The sequence below is a fragment of the Pleurodeles waltl genome, chromosome 3_1, assembly GCF_031143425.1.
Source record: "Pleurodeles waltl isolate 20211129_DDA chromosome 3_1, aPleWal1.hap1.20221129, whole genome shotgun sequence".
NCBI classification, from domain to species: domain Eukaryota; kingdom Metazoa; phylum Chordata; class Amphibia; order Caudata; family Salamandridae; genus Pleurodeles; species Pleurodeles waltl.
The window spans coordinates 614157656-614183942 of record NC_090440.1 but is presented as its reverse complement, the minus strand read 5'-3'; the positions used below and the strand labels follow the sequence as shown (position 1 = coordinate 614183942).

Sequence of the window (26287 nt, the reverse complement as noted above, 5' to 3'; positions counted from 1 at the left end):
CCTAGAAAGAAAAGGCACAAACGTTCAGTCACATTGTTATAGCTACCTATCCACAGAATGGATCAGCAACAAAGTCAGTCTTCGTCCTCGGGTCATCAATCGATCAGCAGCACATCAGGCTCTCAGGAGCTTGAGCCCAATGACAAAATCTCGAATCTCTCCAATATCACACGAATTTCGGAATAAGATCTGTCTCTTTGGACATCTGCACCTAACATCTGAGCTCTCCCCTTCTGTCACATCATTATATCAAAGTCATACAAACCATCCCCCAATTCCTAATTGGTCGGATAATCAGCATTTATGACTCTACCCAATACATTTTATTTTCCAAATCTATGAATTCTAATATTACACTGCTCTCAGGGTGTCTATTGGTTCACTGTACGATGTCTTCATCTTCTTCTTCTCCAGTCAGTGTCTCTATTGTTCGAGTCCTGGGAAAGTACATCTCGTCTGCTTTACACAGTCTATGTTTCAAATTTCATTCCCTCATCTCCTGTCCATCGGTTCATTGCAGAAAATTCTAGCTAAGCAGACTTTATTAACAAGGAGTTGCATGAATATTCTGCTTCTGCATGAGGCCTGGCAGAACTAGGCCACAACTTCAGCTAAGTTATCTCCACAATATAATGTAAAACATATGTTACACATCTCAATATGACATATTACTACATTATTATTACACATTTTAAAAATTTCACATATTTATATGCACATTAATTTGTCTAGATTAATTATTTCTACCATTTTCTTATTACACAAAAATGCATAACACTCATTAGTAATTTTAATTAGCCTATCTGCTTCAGCAGGGGCATGATTTCCAGCAGAAGGAAGAATATCCATTGCTGCTGTAAAGCAGTGCAGTGTCCAGTATTATCTGCTGACTATAAACATCCAGAAGTTCCAGCATTAAAACAGCAGGCTGACTGGTGACAGGCAACTACTACACTAGGATATCCTACCCTGCCTGCATGGTATATTAAGCTGCAGGAGTTTAGCAGCCAAAACATCACCTTAGTAAACTTGCAGAACGTTCCCCACTTTCACACAAGGTGATGTTTGACAGCTTTGAAGTGAAAGTTCTCATTTTCACAACCCTACTACATCTAATGATTGTTCTCCTGGTGTATCACTGTTATACCCCTGTCCTACTGCATGACAGCTGTAGCACTAGCAGCATCACTGCTTGTTTTACTCTTCATAAATACACTGAGGTTTTTGAATCTTGTCATGAAGATGGACATTAAACCATTGCTTCTTTCCCACTACTGGCGTACAAACCCAAGCCATATTTGAAAGCGGCTTGGGCCGCCAGTGCGTCACTTTTTTTGGCTGCAGGCCCATATCTACAAGGCCACTCAAAGCCACTTTGTGTGGCTTTTCATGGCATTGTAGAAATAGAGTAAGGCAACGCAGCACAAGTCACTGCGTTGCCTTACTCTGAGTCAAAAAGGTGTTCCATGGGTGTTGCTGTGGGTGTTCCCACACAACGCCCATGGATTTTAACGCAGTCCCAGATTTACAAGGATTGGTGCTGAGTTTGAATGGTAACCAGTGAGTTGCATGGTCCTTAAGAATAGTGCATCTGATTAGCTGTGGCCTTGGGACCTTTCCACGTTACAGTAAAAGCAAGTCAGTTTGGTATGAGGTTCAGTATATTTATTTTCACATTAGTTTTGGACAAAATATTTTTTTATTAAAATTGTTAGATAAGAAAGATAGAGATGGACAGCCAAGGGAGGCGTAAGGGAGGCCTTTATTTTGCCTCGTTTTTTCATTTATCTATGTGTGCTGCATTCTGCAGCACACAAAGAAAGAGGAAAACGCCTATTGTGATTGTTTTTGTGCAGGAAGGTGTCCCTTCCTGCACAAAAACAATCCTTCCCGCAATGCACTATGGTGCAAGGGTGCCTGCGTTGGCGCATGGCAACCCATTGTGCACCAGTGCAGGGGAAAAGGATAGGAATGTACTGGATCTTGTAGATACAGTGCATTCATGCCCTTTTCTTTTGATGCAGGGCAGCGCAGCAAGAAGGCTTGTAAATATGCCCCAACATGTCTTTCTTCCCACCACTATCCCCCCAAAATATGTCTTCCCTCTCATAGAGGTCTATTCCTTTCCTACTTCCCTATGGTGATCCCCAATCTTTAATCACACTTTTTAACTTTCCTGACTCAACATTAAGGTACCACAAGCCACCTAAGGGGTCTCGAAGAGTCTAAGGGGGTATTTATTCCTGCTTATCGGCCAACATTGGCAAAAAAAGCAAATTACAAGAGATGAAAGATTATTTTACGTGTAAAACGCACCAGCCTTAGATGCATAGTTAATATCTATTTGATAGCACATTGTCTTTTCTTTCATCCACCAGGGAATGAAGAAAACATTTTTGTCCTTGGCAACGAAACCGGGAATATTACAATGCAAAAACCTGCATCTGTTCCTGGGACAATAGTTCTGGAGGTCTTGGTAAGTAAAGCGGCTAAGCTGTTGTCAGTCCGTACAGACTGCTGGATTCACATGACCTAGGAGGTCTTGTTTCATGCTGAGGTCAGGCCACTGAACCTAGAAAGAAATGAAAAATCTATTAGTTACAGAATGTAACCAGAGCAGTGGTGGCGCCCTCACACTCAGTGAAATGATTCATATGGCCAGCAGAAGAGTTGATAGGTAGACCAGAGTCCATCTACCGCTTCGATAGATAGAATGTATTCATGCCCCACAGGGAGGTGAATGTGTCAATAGCTTTTCCTGTGGATGGGAGAAGCAAAGAAGCAGAGGATATCCTGACACATTGATATAAAAACATGGGGGAGTATAATGACCATGGTGTCTAGAACGTGTTCCTGAGGAAGAACCATGCAGAGAAGAATTCTTCCAGAACCAGCCACCTGTGGCTGCCAGAAGCAGAGCTGTGGTATTAAATATATTCCACTGGTGCTTCTGGTCTATTTTGGAACTGTTGAGTTCTATGAGGGATATGGTACAAAAGAGGAGTGTTTCATCTGTAAAGAGTCAGAGCCCAAACGTGCTACTGGTAAGTTTTGGTTCTGGCCCTGGGTTACTTGGAGTGATTGAAGCGGTGTAGGGGATCAGAAGCTAGACCTTACTGTCACACTCAGGATAAGCCCCAGTATAAGGCTATCATGGTTTCTGGCTGTGGGATTCAACCATTGTACTATATAAGTAGAGCACTTTGGTAGAAGCACTGGTGTCAGGCCTCATTGACATCTCTGGGATCTCCTAGGTTTTTGGTGTGATTAGTGTATTTTGGTCACCTGAGTTATTTCCTGGTTTAAAAGGTCTCTCTGAAAAGTACAGATCACTGGGATAGGAGCTCGTCTAAAAAGATCTTCTCAAGTTCTGCATTTACGCAGTGCCAAAGACCCATGCTCTCCAAGGAGTGCAAACACTGAACAGATCTGTCATCCACTGTACCTACTTCCTAATAGATATTGTTAAAATAGAACCACATATAAGCTTGTCTTCATGGAGTAGATGGAGAGTAGGAACACCAGACAAAACCAAAGTGTTCTTTCTCTGAAATATTGGATTGGCTTGACTTATTTTCTTCCTTGAAGCTGATGACCAGCAAAAGAAGCAGGAGGACTGGAAGTAATGGAGAATGCTTTCAAGCAAAAAAAACATACAAAAACAACACACTGGAGCACAAAAGAAAAAAGAGCACAAGTGGGGCCTACAAACCCTGGGTACATTAATGCCTCATCCCCTTGAGCTGAAAGAAAGGACTGGAGTAAGTGGAAGCAGGCTAATGGAAATGATTAACGTCGGTAAAGCCACAAAAGGCTAGTTGTCAGGGTCTTCCGGGAAACCCTAGTAAATTTAAACATTGACTAAGGTGCAAATACAACCATGAAAACATCTGAATGCTTGATCTGAAACATTATATTTCAGAAGTGCAATGGTGTATGGGGCTTATCACTCATGGGTTGGTCACTTTATCTTTAGGTTCCAATTAGTCCTGTGCTATCAGCTTCTTCTGCTGAGTAATACATTGTATCATACGTCCTTCTTATTTATATATTTTATATATTTAGCTTTGATTTTGTGAAGCGCAGACCTGGCCCAGAGGCATAAGAGCACTTTACAACAGCAGCAGAACATAACAATCATATCATGGGTAACACAATGATACATCATAGAAGGAATGGGGAGCAGGCAAAATAATGAAATGGGAAGGACAATGTACAGAGTGGAGTTCATCAACAGTTTGTGTATCGATAGATAGATAGATAGATAGATAGATAGATAGATAGATAGATAGATAGATAGATAGATAGATAGATAGATAGATAGTGATCCACTAGGGAGAGGTGTGATCTGAATCCATGCGACTGTGGTTCTAGATAATGACGAATATAGGTAGTCTAATGTGTGGATTTCCTGCAGGCCACTATGGCTCAATTGAGTATGAAATGTTTTTCTTGTCTCCTAATATTTGTATGCACATTGTTCATTTTTGCTAAATGGCATTTGGGTCTTCTTACAGGCATCTGAAGTCAACAACTCCCTGCGGTACGCTGTAACATCAGTCCAAATACAAGTTGTGGAGAGAAACAAACACCCCCCAAGGTTCCAAAGCACTGCCTACAGGGGCACCATGCCAGCCTATTCTCTACCTGGCAGCCTGGTTATGGAGTTCAATTCACCAAGTCGACCTCTGAAGATAGTTGCAGAGGATGAAGATTTTGATGATGTAGGTATCCAATGAAAACTACTCTTGCATGGTGTTAATTTTCCAGGCTGGCTAAGCAATGGTATTCCGCACAAAAAAATGTAATTGCCTCAATTAGCATCCACTACTGCATTTTACCACAATGTGTATATTGTAAATTTGCCATAAACGTAGTGCATTTCCCGTTTAGGTACAAATTTGCATAAAAGGTCATATGTGGACAAACTGAGTTGCCCCGCAGAATGATTGTTTGTGCTCAAGTGTAAATAAGTCTCCCAGGCTTGTTTTAGAATCTTAAAATTACTCGGGCGGGCTCTGTAGTGTTGCAGGTAACTCAGTGACTACCAAAAGTACACAAACCGTTTTTCTGTGTATACAAAACAGCCAGAACGAGAGCAAGTGGGAGTGGGGGTGCTGGATGCCACAAAACACTATGGGTGTAATAACAAAAACTCTCAGTTGTTGCAATCCATTACGAGGCTTTCTCTGCAAACTCTGGCCCAGAAAGACCCAAAACGAGGTTACCCTAAAGAAAACTAGCACCATGACAAGATGCCAAAGGTCTTGCGTAAGGGAAAGAACGCAGATCCCAATCCAAAGATGCACCCACTGGAGAAACTGGCTAGAAACAGCTCCAAGGAGTTGAACACTGTCTAGGTCCAGTGCTATGAAGACCTCTCCCCATGAGGCATAACTCAGCGATCAAAACAGCACACACACCATTGAGGAACCATGGAGTCCTGCAGAAATAACCCGTGCTGCTCAAAGCTCACCTTCGATGCTGGAAAGCAATTCCCTAAGCACTCCAAGTAATTGAAGTCTCCTGTATAGAAAGCAAGGCACCGCCTCCTCATGACCCCATATTTGAACCTTTATGTACAAGTACGTGAGATTTAATGCCAGTGTGCAACAATGGGAATAAGGCCGTCAAGCTAATAAAACCATGATTTAAGCTATTTAACAATATGACTGTATGCAGCTTCAGATACTAATGTCTCCAAGTTCTAGTGAAAAGCGCTTTACTGTTGTCCTCATTATAATACCATAACTTGCAAAATATTTAGGTGAGGGTCTCTCCCTCTTTTAGATGAACGAAAACCAAGTTATTTCTGCAGGTTATTACTTGTCAGAATAATAAATGTAGACAACCAATGCATTTACATTCACTGGTTTTAGTTTAAATCCCAGGGTTTCTGGGCACTATGTAGAACTTTCATGTTGACTTGTATGAAAGAGTCATTTTCGTGAACATGACTCTGTTTTCTTTCACATATATACCCATGCTTGCATGCCTATACAATATAAATTTTACTATAGGTTCTGAGAAATATGACATTTCAGTCTCTAAGGACACTGTCTGTCAGAACACACACTGACAATCTGAGGCAATAAAAGTCCTCCATTTTTTTGTTAAACTGAATCAAGAGATTCTTTTATGGGATTTTATGGTCTGCCAGCCAACAGGTCAGTGGCGAACTGTCTGCCCTATTGTGAGATCTAGCGAGGACCTCACTGCCTTCAGTGCATCTTCCTCGACAGCCGTTGTTCTGTAGATATTTTTCAAAGACACACTAAGCAAGAGGTTTGTTTTAAGGAATTGCCCTGCCACACAGGTTTTGTTCCCTGTACATCCATGCCATTGACTGATTATCCGGCCCGGGACCGGATTTCCTCTCATTGCCGTTCAGATAGGGCAACCTAGTGATGGTACCGCCATCCTAACTCGGAAAATTTGACCTGGTGGCCCCGAGGCAGACAGGCCCTCGGGTGAAAAGCTTCTTCCAACAGGTCCAGATAAGACCCCATTGATGAAAAATGTACATTTGTCCCACCTCTAGATGAGGTTGGGGAAGCATTAATTTGGTGGAGGGTGAACCACCAATTCATGGCGGTTCACCCCCTGCATCAAACTCTAAATGACTCCCTAGCTTTGTAATGCAAGTACTTTCTGCAATTTACAGAGCCATTCATTCCCACAAATTCCATAGTAGTATCCTAATACTCTATTACTTGAAATGTATATTTCTTTGCTTTTAACACTCAGATGCACAAGCATGAAAATGGAACACTACATTCAGGAAAAGGACAATGAATGTCTTACTCAGACAGCTAAGGAAATCGCGAACGCTTTGGCTCCTCAACTTAGTTCCACAAATTTCATACTTATGTTCCACATATCTGGGCTTCTTGCCCTTAGAATATTAACAGGCCGTAAGCTAAATCTTAGTTCTAGTTAGTAATCACTGTGTCATGTTTGCATTCCTGGGAGAAGTAGTTACTCTGAAATAACTATATTCTATGGGGGTTAATCCTGAATGGTATTTTTCCTGACTTTTTAGTATAGCAATCTAACTAAACTACACTGTTATATCTACACAAATAGTTGGGCATACTCTCAAGCTAGACTGGACTGGTGCTTCTGAGATCGCTGTCACCCAGAGAGATGTTTTGCGACTATAAAGGAGCATTTGATAGGAAATGTAGCAGCAGGACTATGGAAATCTGCTTCAAACATTAGATGTCAAACATGAATGTATTCCTCATTTACTGAGCTCATTTTCTGTGACAGAAGAAAGAGCTACGTTCATGCTGCCTTTTGGCTAGGTTTCCACTATGTTTACTTAAATAGTTACATACATACCTACATCAAACCTTATGAATTGCACCTTCAAAGATGGCAGTCAGTTCAGAGGTTCTGCCTCTCTTGAGATTTTTCTTGAGAGGTCAGTCCCTGTTTGAATCATAAATAAAAGAGGCAGTGGCTAAAGAAACTTGAGGGGGCCTCCTTGCTTTATACATGGAGGGGGCCCCACACACTCCGGACCCAGTCAGGAGCACTCAGCCAGTGGCCTGCTGCCCATTCACAGTGCCGGAGAGAGTGCCCTCGAGCTCAGGGGCCCCAACGCAACACAGGAGCTATGGGTGCTTTTGTTATGCCACTGAAAAGAGCCATTAACAAGATTTTGTTCTTTATTTCTAGCTGTATCTGTTGCCCTCTTGCTATTATTGTTGTCCCTTGCTTTTGATCCCTGCTGCCTGAACGTGCATTTAGATGTCTATATATAGCTTCTTCTTTTTCCCTGATTTCATAGGGAGTTTGTGCCTCGCTAATCTACTTTGACATTAATCTTCAACCTCAATTAAACACTACAAGATTTCCAATGAGTGTTTGCCTTTGAGGCTCACTTCTTCTAACTGGGACCCTCAAAAGGAGAGAATTGACACCTTTCATGAATACTATTCCTTGCAGGGTGAGGACTTGTGTACTGAGGGGAGTTGTCATTTCCTCAGGCAATCAAGAAGGAAACTTGACAGACCTTCACAGAGTCCTTTCTTAGCATAAACCTACTCTGAGGCAAAGGGATATTGATGGTTCTTCGTCATTAGTCACCACCCAACAGTGTTCACTCTTCCGGACCACCTACTGGCTTCTCAGATTTGGATGGAAAATGTTTATACCTTCCCACAAGGCCACTTGATACAAGGAACATGTTGGTACATTGTTCATCCTATAATAAAAAAGATACACCTGTCAGTACCACCCCGAAATAACTGGCAATAATTCCGGTCTGGTTCATGATACCAGACACCTGAGATATTTCCTTTGATCTAACTGGGCAAAGCTACTGGACAGGTTTATTTAAATAAAACCCATCTTGAGAGTACATTCACAAACACAAAAGTGGTCTGCAAATCTTTCACTTCAACTGACAATCCCCTAACTGACAACCCCCGAGAGTTTATTCTCTTGGGCTCCGTATTATTCAGTCTTCTAAGGATTCTGCATATGAGCACACATGTGCTGCAGTCATACAGACAATAAACAGCAGCAGTCGCCGCAAATGTCAAGGGAGAGGGCGGGGGATGACGGTGATGGGGGAAACAATGAAAACTAAATTACCATTCCAGCTGTTCCCACCGATTCCTGCTGTCTCGCTCGTCGCTCTTCTTCTTGTGGGGTCAGCACAGGTTCCCCAGCAATTCTGGCGCTGCTTTCATGCTAAATGTAGCGCAAAAGCAGCACCAGGATTGGTCTGAGTGGCTCGGAGTGCCGCTCAGACACATCCTTGAGGTCTGTGCAGTTTCTTCAGCCCGGCTGTTCACCACAACCGGGCTGGAGAAATCTAAGAGCGCATGTTTGTTTTGTGGGCCTGAGATGGCCGGCCAAACACACATGCGCACTTTGGTGCACTCTCTCCTCCTCGTCCCTCCCACCTGCCATGACCCAGCCCCACCCCTCCCTGCACTGCTGGCTGAACCAGCAGATGAAAAATAAAACGAATGCCAACTATTGTTTATTATTCATCTCCTGTCTCTTGGCCACGGGGATGGCGCTCCTCCGCCATTGTGGAGGAGCCGCCCCTGACAACAACCCATATGAATATAAGCACCAAGACATACTGTGCAGGCCCCAAAACTGAAAAACACACTTTGACTCGTATAACAATGTGACACAGACTCAGCTAGGCTGAAAACAAACAGACTAATATGACAAATTCCTAGTTCTTTCCTTACACCAACTACCAAATTGTAGTTTGTATTAGGGACCAGCTAATTACTTTGAAGAACAAACAAAAGCATTTATATAAAAACGTTTGCATTCTTTGCCCTAGTTGCTAGGTTCTGCGTCCCACCAGGTTATTAATGAAAATCACCCTACCAGTGTCGCCTGGGAAAATGTCCTACTCTCCACAATACACTGGGATACTTCATTTAACCCGATGCTTGCAACTTCAACACAGGTGAATAATAACAGCTCTTTTATTTTCTGTGGGAACCAGATTGTGTACTATTTGAGCTTATCTTTTATCTGGATCCATGACCCCAACTTCAAAGTTTTTTCTTACACCAATTCTCCATTTTGATACAGGAACAGTAAGGCATAAAACATAAAGGATAAATAGAATGCATACGTTTATAAACACACAAATTAAATATATTTAGAAAAGTGCATTCATCTTTAATCTACTATTTGTTTTTAAAGTGCTTTATATGTTTTCATAGTATGTTACAATTTCAGGGCCCTAGGCATTTTATTATTTTTTTCTGTCTTAACTAAAGGTATGATATGAAGTTATCCAGCTTTAACCCAAGTATTCCCCTGTAAACCAAAAGAGTGACCAGGCATCCTTAAATCCTCACTCAAACCAGGAAACATTCCATGTTTATTTGTTACCATCTGCCTCTTTCTCCTTTTCACAGAGAATTTCTCCCCTGTCTTTAGACACAAAGTACAAACATCATCTATAGAAACAATTGAGAACTTGGAACTGGCAAAGTGTTCACATTCACATCTTGGAAACCTGGAATTCTCAAGCCAGGGGCTAACCTCTTCCGTATATGCCTTGCAAAAAAAGTTAATATTAAGGCAAAATGGGGTTGATTCAAAAAGGGCCTCTGCACTCATGGCGGAGACCCTCATTCATGGCCAGGAGCCCGCAGTCTTGGTGGGGGACCCATTCTCATGGTAGGACATCCATAATGGATAATTGCAGTACGGAGGTCCTGCCACGTGTGCAGGACCCCTGCTATGGGTGCGCACTCCCCCACCATGAGTTCAGAGGCCCTTTGTGTACCGGGACCTATATGTTTAATCCGTGAACTTTATGTCTAAAAGTCCCAGACATTTTGCAATTGTGGGGTAGCTGACCCAGCAGTATTTAATAGCACAACCCCTTCTCCACAGATCACTGTTTCAGGCCCATTAAGTACTTTTATACAACACTGATCTGTCACCAGACAGTAATAACAGGACTTGGTGTGAATTGTTGCACCATTCCTTTTTTATAAAAAAAACCTGTCCAGTCTTAATTTGTATTAATCAGTCTATTTTGACTTTAACCCAACCACTTTCTTCTCCTGGTCACTCTGAGCACCCAAGATGCATCCTGGTTGGAAGATGTAGTTGAAGATCTTACTTCCTGTAGCCCCTAAGAAGGTGTGTGGCCAGGTTGAGCAGCCCTGTCTCAATTTGCCCATCTTCAATAGAAGGGTCAGAAAATGGTGCTTGTAGGTCCTAGAGCACTTAGTTTTATACAAAGAGGCATAACCTTGAGACCACAGGAGCATGGGGCAAAATATTCTCTGGGTGCCCCTATTTTTCAGTCAAGCATAAATGGGGAGAGGATACTTCTAGGTGACAAATGTGAATACTTATGTTTGGTTTTATCTGTTGGGATCAGCATATTGACACAGACATAACATTTTTCTCTTCATTTTACAGAAAAAGAATCCTGCCATTTCATACAGCATTGAGAACAGCACTGACTTCTTGGTCAGCCAGGATGGTTACATTCAATCCAGTGCACAACTGAACACCTCCGGAACTACTGTTATATTGGTAGGTCGCCTCACCTCCATGAGTCTCTTCTTGCGTAGTACATAAAGGCAAGCTGAGTAAGGATTTGGTGCTTTCTTTCTTGTGATGAATTCTGAAGATTGTTTCTGACCTCATCAATGAAGCAACTTGTTAGAAACTGGGGGACTCTAGTTGGCAGTCAGTGAATACACTGTCCAAGCAGGGACCCTCACTTTAGTCAGGGTAAGGGAGAAACACAGCTCCGATAACCCCTGCTCACTCCCTTGGCAGCTTGGCACAAGCAATCAGGCTTATCTCAGAGGCAATGTGTAAAGTATTTGAACCAACACAAACAGTAACACAAAAGGACACCACACTAGTTTAGAAAAATAGCCAATATTTATCTCAATCAAACACAAACAAAATGGCAAAAATCAAACATAAACAAGCAAAGATATTGATTTTTAAAGTAAAAAGAGTCTCAATCCATAGAAATCAATGGATTAGTTTTTTTTAGCACAAAGTACCTGGAATGTGTCAAAAATAAAGCCGCACAGGCAAGCGTGCGTCAGAAAATCAAGCAATGCTTTGATTCCTTACTCACAGGTGAAGCCGTGCTTCATTTCTTTCACCGCCAGGCAAGCGATGCGTCGATTCTTTCCTCACAGGGAAGGAATGCATCAATTTCCAGGCAAGCATCATCAGGTCCATGCGGTGATGTATGGAAAATCCAGACGTACAGCAGTGATGAACCCGCGATTAACTTTTCTATTTCTCCAGTGCTGCGTCAATTTTCAGCCGTGGTGCAGGCGTTGCATATATTTTTCTGCTGCTCGGCTCTTGTGTGTGGATTTTCACCTTGGTTCACCAGCTTCTCCTTTCAAGGGCCCAGGGACTGGGTGTGGCACCACCTTGCATGGTAGGTGTCTCAGCAAGAGAGCCCAGGGGCTGGCAGATGAAGTATTTGATGGCCGTAACAATTCAGAACAGGAGGCATGCTCAGTCCAAGCCCTTGGAGAATCTTCATAGGCAGGATACACACAAAGTCCAGTCTTTGTCCTCTTTGAGGCAGAAGCAGCAACTGAAGGCCAACCGAGCAAAGCACACACAATAAAGGGGCAGGACTCCTCCTCCAGCTCTTCTCCTTGGCAGAGGTTCCTCTTGATCCAGAAGTATTCTATAAATCTGGGGTTTTGGGACAACTACTTATACTCATTTCTGCTTTTGAAGTAGGCAAACGTCAATGGAAAGTCTCTGTTGTTCACAAGATCCTGCCTTGCCCAGACTTGACCCCAGACACACACCAGGGGGTTGGAGCCTGCATTGTGTGGGGACAGACACAGCCCTTTCAGGTGCAAGTGTCAGCTCCTCCCTCCCCACTCTAACCCAGGAGACTCATCAGGATATGCAGGACTCACCTTAGCTCCCACAGTGTCACTGTCTAGAGGTAATTCACAAACAGCCCAACTGTCAGTCTGACCCAGACATGGATTCCACAGGCAGACAGAGGCACAGAATGCTTAAGCAAGAAAATGTACACTTTCTAAAAGTGGCATTTTCGAATAGTCAATCTAACAAACAACTCTACCAAAAGATGTATTTTTAAATTGTGTGTTCAGAGACCCCAAACTCCATAACTCTAGCTGCTCCCAATGGGAAACTCACTTAAAGATGTTTAAAGGCAGTCCCCATGTTAACCTATGGGAGAGGTAGGCCTTGCAATAGTGAAAAACGAATTTGGCAGTATTTCACTTTCAGGACATGTAAAACACACCATTACATGTCCTACCTCTTAAATACACAGCTACTCATGTTGGTGCTGCAGGCCCACTAGTAGCATTTGATGTACACGCCCTAGGCACCTCCAGTGCACTTTAATAGGGACCTACTAGTAAATCAAATTTGCCAATCAGGGATAACCAATCACCATACAATTTATACTGCACTTTAGCACTGGCCAGCAGTGGTAAAGTGCGCAGAGTACCAAAAACCAGCAAAAAAAAAGTCCAACACACAGTCAAAAAATACAGGAAGCAGAGGCAAAAAGGCAGGGGAAACCACACCAAGGATGCCAGGTCTAACACAACTCCATCCACACCTTTACTGGGCATCCTGTCTGCAGGTCATTTTTCCCAAAAAAACCTACAATTCCAGTCATGCGCTAGCACCGATTTAACTAGCACTTGAAAAGCGCCCAAATTCTGTACTATGTGAAATGTCTGGATCCTGTCCTGTGCCTCCTACATGTTTACTTGTATCAACCTCAGCTGAATCATATTAAAATATTTCTTTTGAACCTTTGGGTCACTTAGTAAAAGTTACAAAAACATGGGTCCTATTGACAAAAAATATAAAAGTATAGGTGGATGGATATATGCTTCCCCACCTGACATACTTATAAATTGTTATACCTATTCACAAACATTCCCAAAAGTATGAATGGGCAGATGCACCATGGTCTTGTTACCCTTGTGTACGTGTGTGCAGTTATACATATGGACAACGGGAACAGTGCCCATTTAGCAAACACACAATATTATTATTTTTCTCTGTGGGGAAAACATTTTTCACCATGGAGGAAACCCTTCCCTCGCACCACCTGCAAGTCTGGGGTGGTCTGTTTACCTTCCCATTCTGGAATGGAAGTAATTTTACAACCATTTGTAAGTGTCGTAGTGCAGTTTGCGAAAACCTACAAACAAATGTGTTTGTGGGTGCTCAAGTCTCTTCCCAACCTTTGCTTGTGATCTACAAGTTTGCGCCTCTCTACACTTGTTGCAAATAAATTCACAGTAGTAAATCCTAGAACGCCTGCCTGGAATCCTTTTGCGAATTTCTGGCTGGCTTGAATGGAGATATTTTTGGCTGTAAACATATGTTCATGGTGAAAATCTCTTAGTGAATAGGACCACATAGATTTAATTAACTTTCTTTAAGTGAAAGAAATGTGAGCAAGAGCAGAGGTGTGGTGGTAAAGCCTTTCTCAGTTGGTGAGTGGGCATTCAGAAAATGTGACACTTATCGGTGAAGAGATGTACGTTTCAAAGGGGTGGTAGAGGAGCAAGCATAAGCTGACACATTGGGGTTTACTTTGTTTTCTTAGGTAAAACCGTCAATTCAATGAAGTGGTCTGTGAAAGAAACTTTGGCCTTCATTCTTAATATCTCGGGATTATCATGTGATAAAATCGCACCCGGGAATACTGTTACTGCTTGTTGCATTTTTTTCTGGGAGTGACTTTAATTCCCGATTCCTAATTACGCGGGTCTGAATACGAGGTAAGTGGAATTAATAGTGTGGATTTCTCCATCATGCTTGAAGAAGGATGAATAGGTATCTCTCCAATCCATCCAGCCCTGAAGGCAGCTATATAGCCAAAGTCTTTAGGTTGGCATTAGTTTCCCCATTTTCCATGTGCTCAATCCATGCTCCTTTTTGCAGGCAGCCTTTCTGTGCAAGCCTAAGTATATAGTCAAATAAATTTCGGGTGCAAGTCTTTTGCATGATAGAGAAAGAAAATGATATATGTTGTTTACTACAGGAGTAGCTATGTACTTTCAGTCCAATATATTTTCAGGTATAAGCCTATGTTTGTGGCCAAAAATGACTTTGTTTACACTTCCTAGGAATTCACGAAGGGATTTCCTGAAGGTACAAATAGTTTTACTACTGTGAATCCCTCCATCAGGAGCTCTGAGAAATCTGAGGTAGTAAATCCCTCGGAAAGTGTGGAGAGCCACAGATAAAAAAAATAGTTTGCCTTTAAAGTTTGTGAATGCCCACAAACTTGTGAGTTTATTGGAGTTTTCAAACTGTGAGGTGACCCATTTTACCCTGGATACAGTTGGAGTTTTATTCCAGAAATAGGCTGAAGTAATTCCACCTACAGGATGGGAAGAGATTGGATCACCTCTAACTTGGAGGGTGTGTGGGTAAATGGTTTTCTGAACATGGTAAAATGTTTTCCCTAATAGAGATAAAAAAACAAAAACTAAAAACAACACACCTGGAGTTAAGGGGCTGCAAAAATGCGGAGATCCGAGTTGGGTTATGATGCCCAATTATCACACTCACGCTCCTCCAGTCAATCAAAGGTCGTCTCGTACACCTTCTCGATTCATTAGAATACGATTCATTTCAACACAATGGTCCTCACCAACGCATTTCGGCCGTAGCCTTGATGACAGCATGTTGAGGAACTGACCACACCAACTTTTATGTTTCATAAGTGTCCCAAACAAAGGACCACAAAACAGTGCAAATGTCTCCCTTGTCATGGGGTGGGCGCCATCTCAGAATATGCAAACTGCAGTTCAACAGTATAATCATTATTCGTCTGCCTGATTTAAGCCAACCTTGTCCCATTGGATTTTGGTGTATATGTGTTTTAGCTAGTTTGGACATCATGTTGCCCAATCCTTATGTACTATAAAATGCTCAAAGCAGCCCCATTCCAGGCAATTATTAATTCAATTACCAATCACATAAATACAAAACTCCTGTGTCAGATTCAATGCCTCCCAAGTGGACTGTTACTTCAGTGACACTGTTAATAATTATACAGGTTTAAATGAATATTGCACGCATGTCATGTATCGGGCAGAAGTACTCTGGCAATGCCAGCCAGTGATGTTGTTGCATCCTATAATCATTCTACAAAATGGCATGTTGTCTACCTCCTCCTCTTGAGTTCCGGGGGGTTAGAGGGTGCAGAGCAGTTCCACACATGTGTGAACAAACAATATAACATATAAAAACTTGCAGTTGTATAATGAATAAACAAATGTTATAACACATAAGGTCTTGCCCATGTAGGTTATCCTAGTACCATCATTCAATACTATCCCAGATTTAAATACCAGTTTTCATATTACTGCTCACACGATACTCACCTGCCCAGTACAGGTGGCATTTCTTTCTAAACATCATTTACTAGCAGGTACGAAGCCAGCTGACTACCCTCAGGATACATACAGTGCAGGTCCCTAAGTGAAAAAAGAGAAAGAAAACAGAGATTCCCATTAAGAAGCACAAAGAGAAAGAGAGCAGCAGCTCAGTCTTAATTCAAAACATTCAGCCTAGATGAACCGACATCTCCACACTGAAATTTAACCCCACCGGTGTAAATGTTTCAAAATCCAATATATATTTTGACTCAAACACCCTCAGTTTATGTACTATGTTCACTCCCTAATGTTGGGGGGTATGTCATCAATTACAACACATTTCTTGAGGTTTTTATTGCCAAAGTGTAATTCATTTAAATGCCTTGCGACCAGATAATTATTATAACTGTTTCGGATGGCATGTCTATGCTCCAAGATACTTTTTCTAGCTCTGTGAATATCACTGCCTGTATATAATTCCCTGCATGGGCAATGAGATAATATACTCACTAATCAGTGTTACAACTGTAATTCACCTTAATGGTGTGTACTCTACTACTGTGGTGGATCTCAATCATCACAGAATTAGAGCTGCTGCTGCACGCTTTGCAGTTCCGGGAGCAGAAAAACCCCTTGATGGCACTGATGTGTCTAATACTGATGGTACTCTGTGTGACCATGTTGTGACTTGACCTGTCCTTCAATGATCTACTTTTCCTAAAAGTGATCTGAGGGACTTCATGTAGATACTTGTTAAGTATTGCGTCTGTCTGGAGAATATGCCAATTCCTGTTGAATACTTTTCTCACCTGGTATGCCTGGTTGGAGAAAGTAGTTATAAACCTCATTTGCTCACCAGTTTCCTTTCCTGATTCCTCTCTAGACTGTAGCAGACCTGTTCTCAAGACCTGGCCTACCTTGATACAATCTTGATCTGTAACAGTCTTACTGTACGCCTGGTCTGACAACCTTTCCTCATGATAACCTTTTCTCTCTCATATGCTTCATTTGTGCTGAAATTGCGCTTAGTAGGTAACAACTCCGCTTAAGGGATGCTGTACATCAGACTAGATGGATGGGAACTGAAGGTGCTGAGTAAACTATTTCCCACTGTTGGTTTACTGTGTAGGTTAATGTGCAGTTGGCTATCCCTGACCTCTACTTCCACATCCAAAAACACATTTGTTCTACTGGTGTGTGCCGTAAGTTCATTGTTTTAGAGGTTTGTATTGAGGTTTCTGACCAAGTTCTCAATCAATTTTTCATCCCATCACCAGATCACAAAAATATAATCAATAAATCTGATCCACATAATTGCCCAATCTTCAAAATCTTCCACCTGCGTGGACCCCTGCTCCTCCCACCAGCCCATGAACTGATCTTCGTAGCTGGGGGCAAAAAAAGGTGCCGACTGCAGTTCCCTATAGTTATTTGTACACCTGTCTGTCAAAAATGGAAAAACAATTGTGAGACAATACATGATCATCTTTACCATCATTTCTTTGCGAAGCAGAAGTGAAAGCGGTCTGGCTCTCAAAAAAATGCCTTATGCCTGAATACCTAATCATTCCTTTTGCTTATATACAGGCTACACACATCGAGTTAATACAATGTATTCATCCTCCCATCCTCCCAATGTACATGCTCAATCAATGTCAGAAAGTGTGTAGTGCCCACCAATGGTCTAAGATAGCTGTCTATGTATTTATAAGTGTTCTCAAGCAGGACTCAATTGCTGACACAAAAGGCCTCCCTGGTGGTATACCTGCGCCATTGTGGAGTTTAGGTAAAAGGTACAAACCAGGAATTTGTGGGAAATCACACTTTAAAATCAAATATTCTTCCCACTCCAAAAGCCCTTTGTTTTTCCAATTAATGAGCATTTTTCAGTATCTCTGACTGGACAGTATTACTTCAGAGACATTGGACGGGGCATAGCAAGTAAGATCGTCAAGGTGCCTTTTCCCTTCACTTAAATAATCAGTTTTTTATAAAACCACAACATTTCCTCCTTTGTTGGATTGGTGAATAACTATGGCGGAGTCCTTCTGAAGATTTTCCATAGCAAGATATTCTCTATTTGACAAGTTACTCCTGGTGTTGTCCTTCATCCTATACTTCAACTTCCTGAGTTCTTTGATGACACTCTTTTCAAACATATCAACGGCATTTCAATGGATTGAAGGTATATACGTAGACTTTGGCTTAAAACCACTAGGGCTTGACTGATCTTCCTCTACATACAAAATATCTTAGTTTAAATATGGGTTCTCATGAGTTTCTGTACCCTGATTCATTGTTGCTAAAGTATGTAATAAATCAATATCTTCAATGTTAAGTTTACTGAAAGTTCTAGAAGCCTCACTGGCATTGCCTTTAAGTTGATTCTGGTAGAACCATTTCCTCAATTTAAGATTTCTCAAAAAGCAGAACAAGTGAATTCTCATCTGTACACAGTCTAAATTACTTGAGAGACAAAAGAACAATGCTAATGATAAAAGTATGTTTTCATCATGATTTACGTTTGGACAGGTTACCTATATTCATTTTTATGGTTGTTTGACCCTGGTTGTCATTTCCACGGTTGTAGTTCCTTCTCTTCTTACTTGCTTTTGCCTGCTAAAACAACATGTGCAACTGAACAGCAGCAGATTGGAGTCCAATTCCACATTGGGAAAATGGGAAGTCAGGAATCATGCCACATGACACATTCCCAGTTGCCTGTCTAGACAGTGGTGTAACAAAGCTGTAGGTGGCCCCCATGCAAAGAACATGGAGGGACCACCCTCTGCACTCACTCAGGCCAGGTGCTGTGCTGAGGGAGCCCTTAGAGCTCACCACCCTCCCCGCATCACGTGGACTGCTGGGGCCTTTGTTATGCCACTGTGTCAGGACATCTGCGCATGACACAGCTTTCCAGTGTATTAATGAGCTTCAGAAAGTAGAAAACCTTTACCCATTAGTATGAGTATTGCTACCACTTTTTGTGAATCTGTTGCTTTGTGCTCATCTCCCCCTCCATTGTCATCTGACTCTTTGGCACTTAAGAATCAGAGACTTTAGGCGTTCTCATCCCAGTCATAAAACCAGACTTTAAGATGCCCATGCCCCATCTGAGTACATTAATAATACGAAAAACATGTGCATATAGGAATACGCTGGCTCCTTGTGAAGTATTCCATGGGTGGGAGGTCGATTGGTGCTAGACACGCTTTAATGCTTTTCAGACATGAACTAAACATGTTCCAATGCACTTTGTTTCTTTGGTTTTGTGCTCTGTCGAACCCTCTGCATCTCTAGGAGGCACTACAAATTTTGCAGTGCTTTACCCATGACCCATAACCTGAACTGCTCTCTTACAGGCTGCTGCTGTTGACAAGACAAGTGGGGAGAAAGCTACAACCGTGGTCGTGGTGGAGATTTCCCCTGTAGCTGGTAGGAATTGTGTTTTTATCTTCCCCAAAGAACTGTGTTGTACTTTTCTTTTATGCCTGCTCTCTTATGGGCAAAAGATGGACTGTCCTGCTGATAGTCCAATGCCTCTGTGATCCCATTAAGAATGGACACCATCCCTCGGCCGGACTGGGAACCCAAAGCAGACCTGGCCTTTTTGTCAGACCAAACCTGGATCGGGGGGCGGGGTGGAAGTGGAAAGCACTGCTGCTTTTATTACTGGGGCCGATATTGCAGCACAGGTGCAAAACCAGCCCCTAGTAACAAAACTGCCCCCCACCACTGCAAATCCGGCCCCACCCTTCCATTCTCCTGGGAAAACGCCTGATGCCTGATACGGCCAGTCCAGCCCTACTAGCCCTCCCAGTCTACTGTGAATGAGTCTGAAAGGGAAAGCTGTCTCCACAATGTGGGTATGGTGTCCTGTTTCCACAACTTCACAAGCCTCTGCATACCACTTTTTGCTCATGGCATGCAAAAAATATTTATCTAAGTTTGGCATAAATGCAGGGTAGGTTTTAGGGTTTAGGGCAGTGGGTGGAGGGTCGGAGTAGATTTTAGGACAGGGTGGGGTAGTTTTTAGGACAGGGTAGCTTTTACGGTTTAGGACGGGGTTGGGATAGTTTTTAGGGAAGGGTAGCTTTTAGGGTTTAGGGCTAAGGCCGGGGTTGGGGTAGATTTTAGGACAGGGTGGGGTAGGTTTTAGGGTTCAGGGTGGAGGCGGGGGATCGAGTAGTATTTAGGACAGGTTAGGTAGTTTTTAGAACAGGGTAGTTTTTACAATATAGGGTGGGGGGCCAGGTAGTTTTTAGAACAGGGCAGGGTAGCTTTTAGGGTTTAGGGTGGGTGCGGGGCCTGGGTAGCTTTTAGGACAGAACAGGGTAGGTTTTACGGTTTAGGGAGAAGGGAGAAGGGTCAGGGTAGTTTTTAGGACATGGTAGGGTGCACGGTTTAAAGGCAGGGTGGAGATCAGGGTAGTTTTTAGGACAGGGCATGGCAGATTTTAGGGCAGGGTATCTTTTAGGTTTTAGGGCGGGAGTTGTGGTAGATTTAAGGACAGGATGGGGTAGTGTTTAGGACAGGGTAGGTTTTACGGTTTAGGACGGGGGTCAGGGTACTTATCAGGACAGGTTGGGGTACGTTTTAGGGCATGGCAGGGTAGATTTTAGGGTTTAGGGAAAAGGCGGGGGCTTGGGGTAGTTTTTAGGACAGGACAGGTTAGGTTTTAGGGTTGAGGGTTTGGGCGGAGGTGCAGTAGTTTTTAGGACAGGGCGGGGTCATTTTTAGGACAGGGTAGGTTTTACGGTTTTAGGCAGGGAATTTGGGGTAGTTTCTAGGGCAGGGCGGAGTAGGTTTTAGGACAGGACAGGGTAGCTTTTAGCGTTTATGGTGAGAATGGGGTTGGGGAAGTTTTTAGGCCAGGGCAGTGTAGGTTTTATGGTGGGGGGGTAGTTTTTAAGACAGGGTGGGGTAGTTTTTACAACAGGGTATGTTTTAGAGTTTAGGGCAGGGTGGGGGGATCAGGGTAGCTTTTAGGACAGGGTGTGGTAGGTTTTAGGACAGGGCAGTGTAGCTTTTAGGGTTTAGAGTGGAGGGTTGAGTAGTTTTTGAGGCAGGGTGGTGTAGGTTTTGGGACAGGGCAGGGTACCTTTCAGTGTTTAGGGCGGGGGCTCGGGTAATTTTTAGGACAGAGCAGGGTAGGTTTTAGGTTTCAGGGTGGGGGGTCAGGGTAGATTTTAGGACAGGAAGGGGTAGTTTTTAGGACAGGGTAGGTTTTACAGTTTAGGACGGGTCGGGTAGTTTTTAGGACAGGGTGGGGTACGATTTAGGACAGGGGAGGGTAGGTTTTAGGGTGGGGGCGAGGGGTGGGGACATTTTTAGGACAGGCTAGGGTAGGTTTTAGCATTTAGGGCGGAGGGGTAGGTAGTTATTAGGACAGGGTGGGGTAGTTTTTTGGGCACAGTAGGTTTTAGGGTTTAGGGAGGGGTGGGGTGTTGTGGTAGTTTTTAGGACAGGGTGGGGTAGGTTTTAGGACAGGGCAGGATAGAGCGGGGTTAGGGCTCAGGTCAGGGAGTGGAAGGGGCAGTTTTAAGGGCTTGGGAGTATGGTATCATGTGTAGGAGGCAGGGCGGGGGAGAATTTAAAATACATGTTCCTTTACCAAACAAGCTTTTACAACCAAATTTGTTGTAAAGGTATGCGTAGTAAAGACATACGTGGTAAAGACGCAGTCATTGTAGAAACCGTGTTGTAAAGGCATGCATGATATACAAATGCGTTGTTGCATCATACATCCCATTCCTGTCTGCTTCATATTACAGAAGGATGGGTTATTTTGCGAAAGCCTTCTTACCTGTATGAAACGCTCACTGGTACTCTTCTATCCAGACGCATCTGGCAGGGACCTTTGGGAATCCAAGTAGAGGTGGTCGCACAGACATAGATGTATCTTCTGCAGTAGTTGATGAAGCCTAAGGAGCTAAGCATTTTAACACCTCCACCTTGGCCCTTGCTCTTTCTTTAGATGTGATACCTGTGCAGGCGAGACACCAGTGGAGGGAAACGCATACCCAACTAACTGCATGTCATGAAATACCAACTCACATTCATTGTTCACACGCTGAAACACTGTCAGTAAGGAGACGAAATGCTTCGACTGTCAGTGATGTTGAGAATCTTCTGAAGGCTTTCCAGCAACTCTGTGATCATGTTCTAGGAAATGGAAAGATATTCTAAGTTTGCTACACTGAAGGCGGAGACAGGTAGAGAATGATGTGATGAAGAAAGAAAGTTGCTTAGTTAGGTTCACCTGACACAAAAATTTGGCTATGTCTGAATTGAAGAATACTTCCAGCAAAGATCCATCATCAATTTTATATGAGCTGTCATTTGACATTTGATTGCCTTGCTTGGTTTGCAATAGTCTGTTCCTCTGCACTGATAGTTTGTCATTGACTGGTAAAAATACGTTGCGTGCATATGGTCAGGCCCCTCTTGATAATGTCCATGCGCTCATCCTTCTCTAATCCGAGCCCCTGGTCAGCTCTGTTAAAATAAATAAACAGTATGTGTTTATGTTGGATTGCCACTGATGACATCCTGCTGTCCATGCACAAAGTGACCTGCTTGGACCTTCCATTTCTACTAATTACTAATCCACAGTTCTGGAGTAATGGCTACTCACCGCAAAAAGCGCTTCAGTGCCTCGTCAGGGGTTGTAATCCCTGTATGAATACATTTACAATTCACAGTTGCAAAGTGAAGGATGGTAATTTGTGCAAGCACAGATACAAGGTGTGGCTGAGTTGCGAGCATGTGTGAGATCTGGAGTTCTCACTATGCAATAAGTTCTAAAACCTCTGCCCCATGTTTAAACCCCTAGTGGTGTTCTCTGTCTTGGAGGTTGCAGAAATTGTGGCTAAGAAGCATTCACATAGAGGATTTGGGGCTGGCATACACTTATATGTTGGTTTGGGTGACAATGTGTGTTGGGCAAGGCACAATGGAGAGAGAGAAAGAGGATGCTGAACAAGATGATACAGATAAATCAGTGTCAAAGAGTGCTCACAAAATGGGCCATTGAGGCTGATAGTGCAAATCTGGGAGCAGGAGGGGCATAGTGCTTGCTCTCTCAGGTAGAAGATAGTATAAATGTCTTTACTATTTGGGATCAAAGTTTAAAGACTCCATAGAAGGGGGTGGGTGTACGGCGTCATTATGAACATTGAACACTAAACGGTGCAAAGGCTCATGGGGTGATAGCCTGCTCAGTGTGAGTGCCCTTCACAGTTCAGAAAAGCATCGTGTCACACAGAGCAAGACCATTCTGATACAAGGAATCATTGGATAAAGTAGTAAGGACGGTTACACCTAAGTGATCTACAGCTTTGGTGAAGTTCTGTTTGTGAATGTGGTGCAGTAGTGCAACCTATTCTTAGTGACAACTGTTAGTTTTCTGTGACAACATAGTTGGCGAGGCACCTCAGCCACACCATCTACCTTGTCACTGTAATTGACACATACACCAAAGGCATCATGTAACAGTTTTAAGGTAAGGCTGTGGATTTTGATAATTTTGCCTGGGAGAGCTGGCCCATACAAGGGTGAAACTTCTTGGACCAGATATATTACACTCCCAGCTTCTGAGCTTGGATGATAAAACGACTGCTTTTCGCATGTGACCTGGTGCTTTTGCATTGTGGTCGTTCCAGGACTTTATTTATGGGTAGTGATTGCAGTGATCAAACCGGCCCTGCAGCCGAGTGTGACCCCATTGACAGTGGGCATGGCATGATTGCTAACTGTTGTGTGCTTCTGGGAGTCCTCAGCTCATGTATGGCCTGTCATGTAGCGAAGTTTTAAGTGTGCACTGCTCACTGATAGATAGGATGGGGTGCTCTAGGCATTTTGCTCATACTGGGGTGATTGTGCATCTGAGACCATTCTGTTGTTGGTGCTGCTCTGCAAGTACCACTCTTGCCAGTCTAAGTTTATGCAAGGGCCATGCCCAGGTGTCTGCCTGGTGGTGGTGTGGAGGGTAATTTATAGTCATAATGGTGGGTGAATCGTAGCAAGGAACATTAGGCAGCAGTCACAGTATTAAAAGATGCAGATGGCTTCCAAAGCAAGGCATGCAGACCTGTCACTAAGTGCAGTCACCATGTGGGTGGTCTGCGGTCTGGTCACAAATGTGCATCACATCAGCATGGAGGGAGACTAGGACGCCATGGTAAGATGCAAAATGGAAAGCCCTAGATTGACCGAGTACTTATTCGTTTTCCTGCATGCAGCATACTTCACATCCAAAATGAAAAGAATGTTTGTTTTGAAATATTTTATAATGTGTGGTATGAAAACCAGGCCTATCGTTTACGGAACAAGGATATGCATTACAATATATGTGTCGGGGCAAAATGAAGCACAAGGTAACTTAATGCAGAAATGGCTCTTACAGATGGGAATGACTTAATTCGGGCAAAACCGAGAGCCTGTAGAATGGGGAGCCATAGCAGTAAAAAGTGTGGTGGAGATTTTCAAGCAAATCTTCTCCCTCCCACCATCTCCAGGCATCGCTTATACCACATTATCAACATAAGTCACTCTCCATCTATTCATTGTCCTCCGTAGTCTCGTTTCTATGGACTTTTTGACAGTATTCCATGAAGGGGGACATTTTAATGAAGGACAACACCCTGTTCCTCTAGCTTCCAATCTGTAAACACTTTAATTCTGTCAGTCTTTTGACTGCCCGTGCCGTACTTCTGTACTCTTTAGCTATATATACCCACTGCTTATTGTTAGAAATGTGGTCTCTAGTTGGCAGAGCTAATCACTTTGTCCAAACAGGAACCACAATCCTAGTCCTTGGCTATGCAGTGATTTTCTCATCGTAAGGCAGGCAGTGCGTTGATTTTCGATGCACAAGGAGTTCCTTGAAGAGATGAAGTCTTTTTGGCTCTGAGGCTTCAGAAAACAGGAGGCAAGCTCAACCCAAGCCCTTGGAGAGCACTACTCAGCAAAGTCAGAGGGCAGCAGGGCAACACCACTTTATGCCATCACACTCTATGCCAGTCAATTCAACTCCACTTTACCCTGCACCTTTCCACTCTACTGTGAAACAATCTACTTTATGCCACTGCACGCTGTGCCACTGTATTCTGTGCCACTGCACTCTACCCTACACATCTCCACTCTATGCCACGACACTCTACTCTGAAACAATGTATTCTACGCCACTGCACTCTACGTAACTCTGCCCCATTGCACTCTACTTCAGTGCACATGCCCTGTCTATCTAATTCATATAGGTTCCTGTTTAATCCCTCTGTGATGATTTTTCTGTCCTTCTTTTCCTCTCTCTTTTCGATGTATGCACCCCCTTTCTGATGCAGAAAAATAAGTGCAGGTCCCTAAAGATAACCACATGCTCAAATCAAGCACTACATGTGCTGGATATGTGCACAGTATCCATAAGCTGTTTATGTGCACTGTGTCCACGCAGTGCTCATGTGCACTTTATCCATGCTCTGTCTGTGCACAGTATTCATCCTCTGCTTATTTGCACTGTGCCCATGTGCTGTTGAAGTGCACTCAGGTGCACTGTGTCCATGCACTGCATATGTGCACTGTATTTGTACAGGATCAATGCTCTGCTTGTGCGGTCCCTATATGTACTGTATCCATGCGGTGCTTGTGTGTGTTCATGCACTGCTTATGTACAATGTATCTGTGCTCTCCTTTCATGTACTGTATACATGCACTGCTATATATGCACTGTACCAATAAGCTATTTTGAGGCCCTATATAAGTAAACATAGCTTTAGTGACTACAATTATTGTACCACTCTTATGTCCTGCAGTTTGCCCTTTGTCAATTAAGCAATCATTCAGAATATATAGAGCACTGCTAATCACCCATGAGGGTATCCAGGCACTGAGAACATTGCTACTTAGGGGGCTCCGTTGAACAGCCAGGTCTTGACACCTTTCATGAATTCCAGAAGAGAGGATGAGGTCTGTAGGGGAAGGGGGAGGTCATTCTAGGATTTTGCCATGAGGTGGAAGAAGGAGTCTCCTCCACTGTTGCTTCAGTGGATGCAGGGGGTGTTTGCGAGGCAGAGGGAAGCAGAGCGCAGTTGTCTGGAGGATCAGTAGAAGTTCATGAGGTGGTTCTGTATGCTGGCTCTTGATTGTAAAGGGCTTTGTAGGTGTGGATCAGCATCTTAAATTGATATTTCTTCTGAATGGGGAGCCAGTGAAGCTTCTTGAGGTAGGGGGTAGTGTGGGTCCATTTGAGGAGGTCGAGGATGAGTCTGGCAGCTGAATTCTGTATGCTCTGTAGTCTCTTCAGGAGGTGTGTGGTGATTCCTACAAAAAGTGCATTGCTGTAGTCCAGCCGGCTAACGACTAAATCTTGAGCAATGGTTCATCTGGTGTTGACGGGGAGC

The 26287-nt window shown here is 43.2% G+C and overlaps 1 protein-coding gene across 6 annotated transcripts in view; it reads left to right on the top strand.

Annotated features, from left to right (window-relative positions):
- Positions 1 to 26287, top strand: part of CDHR5 (cadherin related family member 5) — a 440889-nt gene that overhangs the window by 270881 nt on the left and 143721 nt on the right. For all 6 annotated transcript variants that reach the window (XM_069223085.1, XM_069223084.1, XM_069223083.1 and 3 more), the window contains exons 9-12: positions 2379 to 2476; positions 4518 to 4724; positions 10927 to 11043; positions 19250 to 19322. In XM_069223085.1, coding sequence (XP_069079186.1) covers positions 2379 to 2476; positions 4518 to 4724; positions 10927 to 11043; positions 19250 to 19322 — 495 coding nt within the window. The remainder of the gene's footprint in view (positions 1 to 2378; positions 2477 to 4517; positions 4725 to 10926; positions 11044 to 19249; positions 19323 to 26287) is intronic.